The sequence below is a fragment of the Astatotilapia calliptera genome, chromosome 16, assembly GCF_900246225.1.
Source record: "Astatotilapia calliptera chromosome 16, fAstCal1.2, whole genome shotgun sequence".
NCBI classification, from domain to species: Eukaryota; Metazoa; Chordata; class Actinopteri; order Cichliformes; family Cichlidae; genus Astatotilapia; species Astatotilapia calliptera.
In genome coordinates, this window is record NC_039317.1 from 4488190 (window position 1) to 4505093 (window position 16904).

Consider the following 16904-nt stretch of genomic DNA (forward strand, 5'->3'; position numbering starts at 1 on the left):
CGCTCGCCCTCGGGCACCCTCCCCGGGCCTGGCTCCAGGGCGGGGCCCCGGTAACCCTATCCCGGGCAGGGTAAACTGTTCCCTCGGTGTCCCTTTCATAAGGGTTATCTGATATTGTGTGATATTCAGAATATATGTATATATCTATATTGGGTGTTATAAAATGTTCTTCAATGATTTTGAGTTTTCTTTTATTGCTATTGGTTTGCGGCTGCTTTACGACAGTCGACTGTGGTAGTACATCCTAGCGGGAGGGGCTATGAGCTCACGTGGCTTGTAGCTGTGCCAGAGAGCAAGCTTGGGTGAGCTAGCGGGGAATATCTCCTTCTGTAGTAGCCTTAAAAAAAGACTACTGTTCGTTCTCCTGCCAGACGCCTCGCTGCTGTGCTGCCTTACTGCTGTGCTGCCTTACTGCTGTGCTGTCTCGCTGCTGCCATTAAAGGACAAGCGGCTGCCATCCCTTCATCCATCCGGACTTCAATTATTTGGACCGAAGTACTCACACACGCGCCCGCACTCAGTGCCATACAGTCTCTTTATTTTGCTGGCCAGCTAATACCATTGTTTTTTTTTGTTTTGTTTTGTTTGCATTCACAAAGAGTATCCAAAGACATTTTGGTTATTGTCAAATAGACACTCTCTGATTACGGACTGAGGAGGTTGTGGTGTTACAACCCCAGGACTGAGAAAAAGGACTCTTTACATAATATATTCACTTGTCTCCTGGTTAGGAGAAGTGACTATTGTTGGAAATATTTTTCTTCTTCTTGTCTTTGTTTACATTGTATCCCAGAGAAGTTTTAAGTTGTTCAGGTTGAAACATTTGCACTTAAAGTCGGTTAAGTTTCCTTTGATATATCAGTGTCAAGCTGATGTTTAAGAGGGTATGTTAAGGACAGATGTGCTCCAGTCCATCAATCCTTTAAAGTGCTGGACACCGATGGTAAATTGCCATCAGACCCTAAATAAATTGTCCTCTGCTGTTATCCATATTGCTTCACTCATTCTTCGGTGAGTAGACGTATTGGTTACAGGTACAGGACCTTGAAATGCACCGTGTAGAACGAAAGACCATCGTACATATAAGTTTACCAGTCTCACAAATCGTCGTCATAAATACACATTCGTTAACCGTTTATTAATAGGACCTTTGAGCTCAACGGTAATTAATTAGTAGTGGAAATAATTTCTGGTTCATTACAGAAATGTAGCAGTGACAATAATATTGTATGTTGTAATTGTACTGGGCAATTAGTGATACAAAACAACTGTTTTATCCTGTGAATAAAAGTATATGTTTTTGTCAATGTACCATGGTAATAACAGTACCGAAACGCAATATTGTGTCAGGACAATTCACTATTTATGCACAATAAACAAAGGAGCAGAGTGCAACAATTTCTGTTCAGCGCCAGACGTGCTTGTAACCTATACCACCAGTTGTGTTATGAAAAATGACGTATTAACTACAACAGCAGACTGACCTTTGTGGGAATGCTTGGAGCAGACTAACCTGTGAGCTGGAGTGTTCTGGGATGTTATATTTGGTATATCCAGGCCATCCGTCGGCTCTTACTTCGGAAACATGGCTTAAAAAATTTCTCTTCAACGACGTAATCCGATAAAAAAAACGATCTCTTTACCCGTCGGCTTCCCGTGGCTGTCACGCGACCGGCTATTGCAGTTAATAATACAACAGCTTCTTGCCATTTTTTGGGTTTCTTTTTATCGCTGTGTAACTGCGAAAGCCTGCGTGCGCTAGTACCTCTTGCCACAAGTTCCCAGAATCCTTTGCGGTTTCACCCCTGAATGACGTCACATTTTCAATCTTTATCCTGGTGGGCCGGTCTCTAGTCAAAATGCCCGGGCCGATTTTTTGTCCCAGTCCAGCCTTGGAGAAGTGGATAAGACGTTTCGAGCGTTTTAGAATGGCAAATAATCTGAACAGTTCAACAGACGCTAACCAAGTGAACACATTAGTTTACTGCATGGGAGACGAGGCTGACGACGTCCTAAGGGGACTTGACCTAACAGACGGACATCGCCAGCAGTACGATGTGGTCAGAAACGCATTTGATAGACATTTTGTCCCCAGAAAGAATGTGATTTATGAAAGAGCAAAGTTTAATAAGTGAGTATAACAGCCAGCAGAAACAGTTGACTCCTTCATAACAGCTCTATATGCTCTCGCTGAAAACTGTGAATATGGTGAACTTCAGGATGAACTTTTGAGGGATAGGCCCGTTGTGGGTCTTAAAGATTCATCACTGTCGGAGAGAATGCAGCTCAACAAAGATTTGACCCTAACCAAAGCTATCACAATGGCGAGACAATCTGAGGAAATAAAAAGACAGCAAACTGACCTAAGAGGTGAAAGCAGCACTGGCAAAACAGCCGTGGATGCCGTGCATGTCAGGAAATCACAGCCATATAAATTCAGAAGCAGAGAGCAAAAGCAGTTCAAGCCACAAAAACCACAAATAACAAAACAAGAGAATAAAACATGTTCTAAATGTGGAAAAGCACAGATGCACCCAGCAGCACAGTGCCCAGCTAAAAATGCAGAATGCCACAACTGTGGGAAAGTGGACACTACGGGAGAGTTTGTAGGTCTACAACTGTGCATGAGGTGGCAGACTGTGCAGATGGACTTTTCCTAGGCGAACTGGATTCAGGAGAAGACCCGTGGCTTGCTAACATCTACGTGAGAGGCAAAAGCATGACATTTAAATTAGACTCGGGGGCAGATGTCAACGCTATCTCAGAGGAGACATTCAAAGACATTAAGCAGCCAAATGAACATTTGCAAAAAGCTGAAAAGCCACTGTATGGACCAGGAGGTGCAGCACTGACTGTACTTGGGTCCACAAAGGAGGACATTTCCTACAGTGACAGGAGCACTACAGAGACAATCTATGTAGTCAGAAATCTGCGTGTAGCTCTCTTAAGCAGGACAGCTTCTGTGAGACTGAAACTAATTGCCCGAATGGACAATGTTGACCTTGAGACAGTGAAGAAAGCGTACCCGAAACTATGTGATGGGCTCGGGCTTGTTCAAAAACCATACACGATTAAGCTGAAACCCGACGCTAAACCTTATTCACTGAAAGTGCCAAGGCATGTTCCGCTGCCACTACTGGGCAAAGTCAAAACAGAGCTGAGAGGACGGAACAGTTGGGAGTAATCAGTCGTGTGGAAGAGCCCACAGACTGGTGTTGTGGCATGGTTGTAGCCCCCAAAAAGGACAAAGAGAAAGTCCGCATCTGTGTGGACATGACACCATTAAATGGGTCAGTGTGTCGTGAAAGATATATCCTTCCATCTGTAGACCAAACGCTAGGCATGCTCACAGGTGCGCAGTATTTCTCCAGGCTCAATGCTAACATGAGCTTTTAGCAAATACCGCTGTCCAAAGAATCTGCTCTCCTCACCACATTTATTACGCCATTTGGTAGGTACCATTTCAATCATTTGCCATTTGGTATTTCCAGTGCACCAGAGCATTTCCAAAACATGATGGTGACGGAAGTGACAGCCGGCCTCGCGGGAGTCGTGTGCCACATGGACGACATCCTGGTCTGGGGATCCACGAGAGAGGAGCACGACATGAGACTCAACGCTGTCCTCGACCGTGCAGAGAAGGCGGGCGTCACCCTGAACATGTCAAAATGTGAGTTTGGCAAAAGAGCAGTGAAATTCTTAGGATTCATTGTGTCATCTGAAGGCATCTATATGCTCTCGCTGAAAACTGTGAATATGGTGAACTTCACGATGAACTTTTGAGGGATAGGCCCGTTGTGGGTCTTAAAGATTCATCACTGTCGGACAAAACTGACAAAACTAGCGCGGTGCAGAATATGAAAGAGCCAAGCACCGTGAGTGAGCTTAGGAGCTTCTTAGGAATGGTGAATCAGCTGGGGAAATTCATCCCAAACCTCTCCGAAAAAGACAAACCACTGAGAGACTTGCTTTCAACTAAAAACATGTGGTACTGGGGGCATGAGCAACAAAACGCGTTTAACAGTTTAAAACAAGAACTGTCATCTGCACCAGTACTACAGCTTTACAACCCAAACAAACCCCAAAAGATCTCAGCAGATGCCTCTTCATACGGGTTGGGGGCAGTTTTACTACAGAAAGACAATGACGTGTGGTCGCCAGTCGCGTATGCCTCGCGATCATTGACAGCCACAGAGCAGCGCTATGCTCAGCTGGAAAAAGAAGCGCTGGTGCTCACCTGGGCGTGTGAAAGATTCAGTGACTTTATTCTAGGGCTACACTTTGAGCTTGAGACCGACCAGTGTGTGAATGTGTGTGTGAATGGGTGAATGACTGAATGTAGTGTAAAGCGCTTTGGGGTCCTTAGGGACTAGAAAAAGCGCTATACAAATGCAGGCCATTTACCATTTACCATAAGCCACTTGTGAGCCTACTTGGAGGACAAGCCTTGGATTTGCTTCCACCGCGGATACAGAGATTCCGCATGCGCCTAATGAGGTATTCTTACACTATAAGGCACATTCCAGGCAAAAGCCTCACCACAGCCGACACGCTGTCACGGTTACCGCTGGCAGGCAGCGTGATGCCCAGAGACAATGATCTTATGGAGGACACCGATATTTACGTTGACGCAGTGCTGGAGGGCCTTCGCAGGGCTCTAGACTAACTTTTTGCCATGGGCGTACCGGTACACCTAACTTTAAAAAGTTAGGCGTACCGGCACAAAAGTTAGGCGCACACAAATTTTATAATAATTTATATAATATAATGTGTTTTTCTGGTGCCAGGGTTCGAATTTAAGGAAGAGACAAACGACTGCATGGTCTCTCAGTAGATGTCAAAATAGTGATTTTATTATACATATGTACATATGGGGAAGATGAGCATCCCAAGCCTTTTAAGAGCTGATCTCCCCCGAACAACCCTATCACAAGGCTTTTATTGCAATGATGACGTCAAATCACATGATAAGTATATCAATCAGTTCTCCCTTCTATGTCCTTCTATGGCTAAGAACAACAACATGTTCCAGATGTTTCCACTCAGCCCAGCACTCAGAGACAACAGTGTGTGTGGTGTGTATATCTATTCGTGTCTATTGTGTGTGTATGTGAACGTGCGTGTTTTACATAACTCTGTATGTGCATGTTTGTGTAAGCCTGCAAGTGAATGCAGGAGGCCCAACTGGACCGTCTAGCTCGAGAGGTGCTTTCGCCACATGATAGAGTATTGTATCTAGAATTCTATTGTAGCAGATTTACTAAATGATAAGTGATACATGATAATATTGATGATAAACTGATGCAGACTAATGAAGTAATAATGAAACAATAACAGTGCTTTATGAATGATATATATTGACCGTAAAATAAGATGTCTTCCCCAATACTGGATACACTGTGCTTTTTCAGCATTCAAAGATTGATGACACCGTGTCAGAGCACTGGCTATGAATTTCAGAAGGATCAGGCCTTAACTTAACAGAAAAGTTAGCAATAGTTCTTTTCTTATTACAGCTACATCCACGTCTGTCGTGCCTAGGCTGCTCACTAGGGCTGGGTATCATCACTGATTTCTATAATCCATTTGATTCCGGTTTTCAAAGTCCCGATTCGATTCAACTTAGCCTCAGACAGTCAGAAATATTATAATTCTGATCATTTATCAGTACTGACTGATGGGTTTAGATTTTGTTATTGTCATTTGTATTAAGAAATATGTACTCATATATGCTTAGAAGTATATAATCATTTGTAGATTGAAAGAATGTCTCATCCTAGGATGTCTGTAACAACTCTGTGTAGCATGAAGAGGGGAGTGCGTTCACTCCTCTACAGAGTGTTCTGGCATAGAGTACACACCTCCTAGGAGAGGTCGTATCTTCTCTTGCTGATATATGGTATAGCAAACAATCGTATATCTGTGTGAGTGTAAGAGCCTTTTGTTTAGAGGGACCGCTAGACTCCTGGCACCAGCTATGGGGAGTCTTCACAGGGTCACATGTTGACCTCACACAGATCACACACACACACACACACACACACACACACACACACACACACACACAGGTAAAGGTGAATTGGAAGGACAATTTTTTCAAACAAGATTTTTGCAACACTAAACGGACCCCCCTTTCCGCTTGTGCTAGATAGATGAAGTGCATCTTTAAAAATCCCATTTGAGTTGTACAACACAAATCTCACTTCAAAATTGTGAAAAACACACCAGAACTCAAAATATAAGAACCTGACAACATGGTGTAATAAGAGGACAACACTAATTAGGTAACTTGGCTCCTCCCCCTGACATGAACAGTAATTGTCAGGGCTAACTTTATTAACAGGACAAAGGCCATACACATACACAAACATGTATTTTGTGTGTATTAAAAGGGCAACAGGTGAATAAAAGGAACAAATTGAGTGCATTTTACAAAAACAGGATTGTTTTGTTAACAGAAATGAAAATAACTGGCAATATAAAATTATATGTCCTCTTAGATCAGATGCACTAAAACAGTGTCAACAAAATGAATTTACCAATCTTCTAATAGTAAAATTCTAAAATAAATAAATGAGAAACCAAAACATACAAAATATCTTTTGTAACTCCTCCAAGAAGTACTTTGGAGTTATGTAGACTCCTCTACATAGGATTTTCTTTTTTCTTCAACGACACGCCCCGATTCCTCACAAAATCTCTGATGTTTTGAATAGAACGACCAGCCAGAGCAGGATCTTCTGCAGTTTTGCATTGCTGGCATTCGATAATAGTGGCCAGTTTTCCTTTTTTGATATGTTCGCCAAAATACTTCATTATCGCAGCAACCTCCGTGGGAGACCAAGGATGCTTTTTGACCCTCCTTGCATTTTCCAGAGAAGCTAGAAGCAGAAAAAAATAAATGTAAACAAACTACTTTTTAAACAATTTTTAAATTAAAGGGGACGTATTATGCTCAATTGTGTGAGTTGACATGGTTGTAGGATGCAAAAATATAATGGCGATAATCGGCTTCCTTCAAATAAGCCGAAGAATTGAGTTCTGCACACACTAGTTTTACAGCCCTGCTAAGAACAGTTAGTGTTTAGTCTACACAGCCCAAAGACGGCCTTTGCATTGTCCACAAGGACAGGTGCTGAGGCTGTGATTATGCTGGATTGTGCAAAATACACTACCTGGGACCTAAAAGAGCTCCTTTTTTAGTTGTTGAAAACCTACACTTAAGGAGTCGGGAGGCAATTCATAGCCAAATATACATACAAAAGCAACAAAAAAAAGTGGGTTTTGCATAATATGTCCCCTTTAAGGTGAATTTGTTGTAACAGTGTTTCTTTGGTATAAATCCTGTAATGCTGACTGTTTAAATACTTATTACAATGGATGAATACATTTATTTAAATGTAAAATTCTGAAAGGTAGCCCACATTAAGTCAGAATTCCAATAAATAGCTATGGCAAATCACTATGGATGGAGAGCATTTTATTCCACACACCGTTATACAACAAAAAACATGTATAGCATGATATTGTAATAATTTGAAATGTATAACATATACTCAAACATTTCATATATAACTGTCTGACTCAAATGTTTATTTAAAAACAAGGGTGGACCCTGCCTGACCATGAGGTGGGCCTTCAGGTTTTTTCAGTGAACATAATTTTCTTCAAGACGTTCAGGTTACAGCCCACAATTAGCCAAACCAGCCCAAATTTTCCAATATTATCCAGATTCTGCCTATGGGAATAAGATGATGTTCAGAGTATGGAGATAATGTAGAAGCCCAATGGTTGAGGAATCCTCAAAATTAAAAACCCAAATCATAATATGTTCTCATTGCTTTGTTTATTAATTGTTTTGGTGCATTGCTGTTTTGAAAATGATAAGTATTTAAATGTATTACAGATTAAAACAGGCATAGGGAAAGTAATTTAAACATTTATCCCATTACTTAATACAAGGTATTGTTCCACATTGAATGTGATTTATGTTTTACCTTACCAAGTAGGTTAATATAATTGTCTAACCAAGTTGTAGAATTATGGTACGGTCCCTGGCAGAAAGATGAGCATAGTCACCATACTGGCTTGGGTGGTGTGGATAACTGGGTTCAAAAATGCATGAAGTTTACATTTGTGCTTAAGTGACTTTTGTATGCATGTCACCATTTACCAGATTGTTTATTTGTTTTCTTCTTACTGCTTGGCTTCATCTCCTTGTTTAGTATTCTGTTGGGTTCAATGACCTTACCCGCTCCATTTTTACTTTGTGCTGAAAAACAAAACAAAACAGTAAGCATATATTTGTTGTATTAAATCTCTTATAATGTAATGTCAAATGCTCCTGAATGTGGTCAAGCAACTAATGGACCTTGAAATCTTGAATATGGTTTCTAAGATAAATCCAGAGTCGCAACTATGACTTTTAGTTTAAGGTGACACATGTGAATGTGGAATATGGCTAGAGCTATTACAGCTGATATTAAAAGATACAAGGCTGAATTTTTCTCCAAACAAGATTCCGGTGTAGTGATGGGATTTCCGGCTCTTTTTAGAGATCCGGCTCTCTCGGCTCGGCTCACTAAAAAGAGCCGGCTCTTTCGGCTCCCGAACCGGCTCTTCAGGTTATTTTGTTGCTTTCATTCATTTATTATTAACAACAATATAAAATTATGCACAAAATGAATTACTAATGTTTAAAAACGTGTTTTCTATGTATATATGTTCATTATATAAATCTGCTTTTATTTATTCACTCCACATAAAATTTAAAAAATAAATTATAAAATACAAAAACCTACCATTTACAATTTAACTTTTAAAATTTAAACTTTAAATTTAAAAATACCAAGTGCCCAGTGCTCAGCTCAGTGGGTAGACACACTGGCAGCTTCACTTATATCACACTTAATTCACTGTGTTTTATCTTCCCATCGCACTGATGAGTGGACAGTTTTCAGGTGCCCGTGCACCGGCTCTATATGATATCCTTTTCTTGCAGACTCTACACTCTGCCTATGTATTGTCAGTAAAATTTAAATGGTTCTAGATTTTGCTTCTTTTCTTGGTGTCACTCATTTTCTTTACTCCACCTTTCTAATGTGACGACATTGTCTCTTGTTGTTGCTCCCGGCTCTCTTTCTCTCTCTCTCCCTGCTGCTCTTTTCGTGTGCTACTGCTGTTGCGAGTGTAACTACCGCCCCAGCTCCTCCCTCTGCTCAGAGGCGGGAGGGGTGCAAACGCAAGGCTCTGTTTGCGCCCCTCCCGTCTCTACTCAGCGCAAACACAAGGCTGACGTGCAGCGAAAAAAGTGAGAGAGAGGGCAAGAGAAAGTAAAAAAAAAAAATCCACGGCTCCCAATAAGGAGCCGGCTCGCATCGTTCACTTCAAAGAACCAGCTCTAAGAGCCATTTCGTTCGCGAACGACCCATCACTACTCCGGTGACTGGTCAACTTTCCACTCACCACTGATTTACTGTAGAAAGAGGATGAGAGCGTAGAGGGAATACTTCAGAAGCGCAAACCAGGTAAATAAAGAGTAGTAGATCAGCCCTCCACACACCAACTATTTTCATCTCTCTTGATTAATCTCATCTCCTTCTGTCTCCTGCAGGGCAGCTTCCTTTCTAACATCCTTCAACAAACCTTCCTCACTGTCCCTTGTTTGCACATGCCCAACACAACCTCAACCTGGCCAATGTAGAACAATGTAGACATTTTTTCCAACATGTGCAGTCCCAATGATATTGTTCTTCCTAATCCTATCCATTCTCTCCACCCTCAAAAAGAATCCCAGCATCTTTGCTTTCCCCAAACTCACCTCCAAGAACTGCAATCTATTAAGAACTCTGCTGCCCCCTTACTCTACTGCACTCACTCTAGAGACTATATCACCACATCCTAAAAAGAACATTACTGGCTGCACACTGACTATAGTATTGAGTGCAAACTCCTAATCAACTTTTAAGCCTTCAACAACCTCGCCCCCGCCACCCTGAGGGATTGTCTTTACTGTCACTCTCCCACAACACTGCTAACACTAACCTCCTTACCCCCATCATCAAAATCATAAATCTGAGGGTACAATCCTTTGCCACTGCTAATTGCACCCTCTGGAACTTCCTCTGCTCATTAGATTCTCTCTAGAACTTTAAATCACAGCTCAAAATCACCTGTTCAAACTAGCATTTCCTACCTGACCATCCTCCAAAACTGACCTTTCTATTCTGTTGAGCTGGTCTTTAGAAAGATCCTTGACTTTCTTTAAATTACCATTTGGACAAAGGTAACAATCACTGGAAAAATGATAGTAATGAATTATCTTTTTTTTTTTTTTTACATAAAGATAGCAAAGATAGCAAAAGTGTCTAGGAAGTAGTTACAAAGGTAAAAGCTTCAATAAATGATGACAAACACATACCTGGAGGTTCCTTGACAACTTTCTTCATCATTCTAGTATCTATAGAATCTGTAATAAAGTCTATTAGTCATGTGATTTCATAAATTGAACAAAGTTGAGACTAATCACATTGTACTTACCAATCTGTGGATATACAAGATTTCCTTCATTGACCTCACGCGCCGCTCCGACCTCCTCACGCGCCGCTCCGACCTCCTCACGCGCCGCTCCGACCTCCTCACGCGCCGCTCCGACCTCCTCACGCGCCGCTCCGACCTCCTCACGCGCCGCTCCGACCTCCTCACGCGCCGCTCCGACCTCCTCACGCGCCGCTCCGACCTCCTCACGCGCCGCTCCGACCTCCTCACGCGCCGCTCCGACCTCCTCACGCGCCGCTCCGACCTCCTCACGCTCCGCTCCGACCTCCTCACGCTCCGCTCCGACCTCACTTTCTTCACTTGAATCTGTCAACTGTAGGTTATCTAACAAAATAAAAGATTGTCTTAATGAATTATAAGGTTATAGTGCAGGAAACGTGTATAATTCTTAACCTTAACACCACTTTACCTTCGATTTCAATCTCTTCAAGTGTTTTGCCTTGAAGGCTTTTGAGAGACCCTTTCTCCATGGCAATCAGTAGTTTGGATATTTTGGCAAGCTGGGTAGTAGCCTCTGGAAGTCTATAATATTCGCGATGAACACGAATATCATGACCTAGGAAGTTGGCAACTTGGTCTAACTCGTGATTCTTGAGGTTTAAGATCTGAGACAAAGTTGCGACATGTTTGCGCAACTGCGTTGAACGTAGGTGTTCAGGGTTTTCAGCCCCACATTCAGTCGCATAAATCCTCAAACAGTCCTGTCCTCTGTAGGGAGTCAGACAATGAGGTCTGGCAAACAGGAATATGTTTTCTGCCAGAACACCACAGTCTTGTCTTTTCTCTGTCAGCCGTGTTATGGCATTCACCATGTCTGGTGAAAGTAGCACTGCAACCTTGCGTCCTCGTTTACCCCTCAATTCTACACGACTGAAGTGTTGACAAAGGTAAAGTTCAAATTTTGTCAGTCCAATTGCAACATCCTTGTGCAGGGTACTAGTGTCTCTCTCCTGGAAGCCATTCAGTGTCATCTTTGAAATTTCTCCCCCTCTTCTCCTGTTAAATAGTATTACATTTGCCATGGTAGCTTTACAAAGTTCACTGTATGATTTTGGTGAACTATGCTCTTCCAAGTCCTTCAGTGCTTGTTCTGTAGTCTTCTCCAGATGTCTATGAAGACGCTGAACATCTTCTGTGAAAGGAAGTGTGGAAGGCTTGTTGAAGTGCCGCTCGTTTAGTGTGGTTAATGCAGTATGGGAGATGAGTTCTGACCACTTTGTAGCATAAAGGGTTTTGAAACTCTGGGTTGACTTTATCAGTGCACTGTCTTCTGCCATCAGTGCTCTGCAATGTATAATATCACAGACTTTCTGCAGTGAGTGTCCCAACTTTAAAGCAAGGCTTGGAGTCGAGTAGCAGTTCTTTTCTTCATCATACCCACACACCTTCTTAACAGCTTTGATAACCACATTGAAATTTGCAGGTCTTACAGCATCCTCAAAAGTGTGTATTGAGCATTCTTTCCGAAGTGTGAGCAGAAGTCTTCCACATTCTCGGAGTGTCTGGCGAATGTAGTCAAATTTGGTGGGATCTTTCCCATGTTTGTTAAAGAATGATTGAGCAAGCTGAAGAATAGAGAAGTCACTTCGCACAGTAGAAGTTATTTCATCATCTTTCATGACAGCTAATATCTTCCAAACACCGGGGGAAACTTGCTGACACAGAGCTGACTCACTCATACAGGCCAGGGACAAGACCTTTTTTCGTCCCCCCTCTGAATTGGCCTCCACTGGTTTTGAAGAACATTTACGAACATGTCTCCAAAGATCTCTTTTAAGATATAATGCCTCGCAATAAATGCAGTGAATATAGTCTTTTCCTTTGTAGGGTTTTTTTGATGTGCGTCTGGTTTTTAATGATCCAATCCCACTTGCGATGACCTCCGAGTTATGTCTGTGGTTTCCTTTGTTTCGCAGCTTAGAAAGCATTTTCAAACGGTCTTTGGACTTCTTGGGAAGACTTAAAACTCGAGCAACATCTGCATGTGATTTCTCATGAGTTTTTAAATGACGTGTAAACTTTGTCTGTAGTTTTCCACAAATGTAGCAGTATGTTTTGTTTCTTAGTGAGGAGGATGTTTTTAAGGAATCTTCAGCCGTAGTATTAGAGTCATCAACAATGCCTTCAGCATCAGACTTTTCTGCTGTGGCAATAACCCCTGATACGTCGAGCTGTCTTGTGCCAATTCCATCTTCAGATATTGATTCGGCATCTTCTGAAATTCTTTGTCCTACTCTCTCTAAAAAACTTTCTAGGCGAGGTCTTTTCGTTTTGCAAGCAGATTGACTGCTGGAGATCTCAGAGTTCTGTACTTGTTTGCAACTTATATTTAAAGGCTCTGATTTGTTGTCCCATGAGCTGTCTGAGTCAGCTATAGAATCTGGCACATATTCCTCTTCTGATGAAGCCCCCTCACTTGAACTATCTTCACTAAAGACCTAATAACAATCAAAAACACAAAGTAAGACTTTGTTTACCTTACATATTTTACTGAGAAGAATTCTGCAAAAACACTTACCTCTGGAAGAGGTTCAGTGAGGTTCACCTTGTGGCTAACATAACATCTTTTGTGCCAGGACTGGTAGCAAACTAGACAGAGAAAAATTAAGTTAATAAAAGAAAGGTAGTTAAAGCCGCTTTCCCCAATTTAAAAAAACAGGCTAGATGGAAGCATAAACACAGTCAAGAAGGCTCCCCCCTCCCATTGGATATTATCCATAGGCCACACCCCCTGGTGTGCTTTGCTGCTAAACAGGCCAGTGCATAGTGTGGTGGAGCCATGTTAATGTAGAATTTAAGGAGTCAGGAAAGACTGTTCTATCGTTTTTCTGGACTGAGCCATGTTATTGGCTGATGGTTTTAGACAAATGCAACAGAACCACTTCATTTTTTTTTCTTTAATCTCCAAACAACATTTATAGCTATGCTTTGTTAAAATGTTGTTATGAACATGAAAAAAAAATATGTTAAGCTAACTTGTTTTTGCAAATTGGGTATAGCAGCTTTAATAATGACATGGTAAGTAAATATGTAAAAAGTGCAGATGTAAAAGGTTCATTATGAACATATATCATATTTACTTATGGATTAGTTTGTATAGTGTTCCTTATGGATCATATTTAAGATATTCTAATGTACCCAACCTTCCATAATTAAATAATTACCTTCACATCTCACACCACTCCATTTCAGAGGCGAAAAAGGTCCTCCACATGCAAGACATTTTTCTAAACTTGACATTTCGTCAGGGACTAGATCATGATCGCAGTCCTGTTTGGTAAAAAAACCCCCAAAAAAAACCAGTGTAATCAAAAACAAAATTCATACTTTTGTGATGTAAAATATCACAACCAAATAGTTGTTTTGGTTCCTCTTTAAAAAGGAGTTAAGGACGGAAGAAAAAAAAAAAAACAGGTTCAAGTGTTACTAAAACTATTAAATCAATTTTTGTAACTTTTGCAATGCAAAATTTAAAGGGAAAAATACCTGCTGTATATAGGTCAATTTTCAAAACAATTTGTTCTTCTAGGTTTTATATTATGGTATATATTACAAAACCACAATGAAAAGAAAATTCATTGTGGACCCACAACACCCAAAAAAGATTAGACTTACAATTTGTTCTTTCTGAAATGAGAAGATGTGTCCAAAGTTTTGACTGGGAGTGTAAAAAAGTATAATTAAATCATGAAGTCATGAATCCATCAAGACATAACGGATGGCCTTTACACAACAATGTTACATAAATGTGCTTAGCATTAACAGGAAAGAGTTTAGCGATTGTTTCGGTTGTATTTACATGCTCCTTCCTATAGTAAGCTTCATTCTTGCTCCTTGATCAGCTGAAATTCAAATATGCGATCTAACTACATCAGAGTTCATTTCAACCAAGCCGAGAACTACGTCTTTATGCAAACCAGATTTAGGGTTGGGGTTTCATACTTCTTGTTTCAAATCTCAGTCCTCCTAATGCGTGCATCTTACTTGGTCAAGATAACCAAGGACCCACATACCTCAATACTGCCTAATAACTAGCACCTCAGTCTACAACTAAAACAATCTGACACTGAAACTCCAATTTACCTTTGTTGCGTCGTTAGGAGAGGAACTGGCTGCATTCTCATCCACAGCCTGAGATGCCACCATGTTGGATTTCTAAAGAAGAAGCGTGAATAATGAATGGCAGTCTTTGGGTCTAGCCAAGATGAATACAGTCCTCCTAATGTCTAGACCTGTCCAGTTGAGTATTACACAGGACCCGTGTGTGTATGCACAATTGCCAGAGTAACTCTCATTGATCTGAATTCATTTCTAAACTCAGTCCTCCTAATGTCTGGACCTGTCCAGTTGAGTATTACACAGGACCCGTGTGTGTATGCATACTTTTCAGTATAGCCTTTATTCATTTAATACTATTTATACTTATACTGTACTATTTACATTATACCTTGCTTCTCCATGGCCAATTGGAATCACCATAGTTATAGGTGATTTCTTCTCCTGGACCAATATCTTTGATTGCAAACAAACAGAGATGGGGCCTTCCATCCACTCTGGTAACTGTCATTTTACTGTTTGGATTCACATTATCGTCATTTACAAGTCTGCCAAGTGAGCCGTCCTCTCTGGTAGCATCAACACTAAAACAAAAAGTATACAATAACAATTACACTCTGTAAAGAAAGTCATTAAGTATATTAGGTTGTAGAACGTCTGAATAACATTTTAATATTCAATTCAAAATATTATTTGAATATTATAATTTGTAAACCTCATGTATTTTATCCTTTATCAAAGCAGTTACATACCATAACTGTTTTCCATTGAACTTGAAATCAAATATGAAAACATTGAGTGCATCATGGTAAAGTTTCATTCGGTTTTCTTGTTCCTCTTTAGTTATGATTTGTCCTCTGTACTCAAAAAGAAAATCTCCCTTTTGAAATGACCGACAGCTGAACACACCGCGACCTAAAGACACACATCAAAAACAAATTGGGCAATAAACTATAAACCATTTAATTAAAATCCTTCTTGTTTTTAAATATGTTTTTTATTTGATTATATTGTATTATTTATTTTGGAACATGTAACATGTTCATAATTCCTTGGGGAAAGACAAGGAAAAAATAGAAATATAATAATAATAATAATAAAACAAGTATAATTATATTCGTGATTATTAATTTTCTCATGCATGGTATGCTACAAAAAAACTACAAAAAACATAAAAATTTCTATTTTGAGAAGCTGACTGCATTCTTTGGAATCAACTCACCTTTAAATGAATCAATATACCTCACATCAAATCCTGCCTTGTCTTCACCTAAGGAGCAGTAATACCTAGCATCTTGTATGGGATTTATTTTAGCTCTCCGTGGCCTTGTTGCCGCCATCCCCTGCAAAGATCAGGTATTAATGACTTTAGAAATAACACATTATACTACAAAATGTACGTAGACATAGAAATAAACAGATCGAAAAATCTATTTATGTTGGGGAGAGCTCCCCTAAAGGTTCCAAATATCTGTGTTTCCCAACAGTTCCTCCTATCTTGTATCACTGTGTGTCAGAGGCTGCATGCCCTACCTGTGGAAGTTCTGTTTCGTATATTTTATTTGGTCTAAGGTTACTGCAAATCTTAATGAGTTAATTTTCATATCCACATTTCCTTAACCTTTTATATTTCTTAAAGTTATAAATTAAAATAATGATTTAGTATGGTTGAACAATAAGCATATTTATCCTACAGTTTTTGTTTCATTTGTAAAATATTTTCTGAAAACAGATCTCACTAGTTTTAAAACCACAAGTTTTGTGATGCTAAAACCAAAATTAATCAAACCAACAGCAACAGAATGTCAAACTTTTGCTACTAGCATGCTGGCTAGCTAAACTGTCAAAAATTAGATGCTTTGGTGTATCCGAACGTAATATAATAACCTATATTACTTTGCTTTATTGGATGAATATATTTATATAAACATCATGTGTAAGGGAATTTGTATGGTTCTCACCTGATCTTCCACGAAAGCAGTACGATAAAAGCTGTCTCATTAAATCCTCATGTCGTGCACCTGAACTCTTTAGTGTCCTCTTCTTCTTCTTCTGCTCTTTAAATGTTCATGGTGGTTGGCAACCAGCGTAGATGTACATTAGCGCCCCCATAGTGCTGAGGAGTGGATATCATTGGCCAAGAACAGTGGATTAACACTGGGATTCTTGCAAATAGAATGCTATGATGTAATAGAGTTAAATCGCTCTAGTGCATTCTGACATAACTCACTTGGAATATGTAGACTTAATAATACTGTATAAAATGTAATTTTTCCAAAAGACTGATATTT

At 40.2% G+C, this 16904-nt stretch overlaps 1 protein-coding gene across 1 annotated transcript; it reads right to left on the reverse strand.

The window, feature by feature from the left end:
• Positions 1-6058: 6058 nt before the first annotated feature.
• LOC113008524 (uncharacterized) lies at positions 6059-16634 on the reverse strand. Its single transcript, XM_026145992.1, has 12 exons — positions 16575-16634; positions 15836-15956; positions 15366-15528; positions 15005-15197; positions 14641-14712; positions 13722-13827; positions 13076-13146; positions 10967-12995; positions 10540-10881; positions 10421-10468; positions 8174-8272; positions 6059-6881 (listed from the first exon to the last, which is right to left on the reverse strand). Exons 2-12 carry the CDS (start codon positions 15951-15953, stop codon positions 6646-6648), a joined length of 3477 nt encoding a protein of 1158 aa, XP_026001777.1. The 5' UTR covers positions 15954-15956; positions 16575-16634; the 3' UTR covers positions 6059-6645.
• Between the last annotated feature and the right edge of the window lie 270 nt (positions 16635-16904).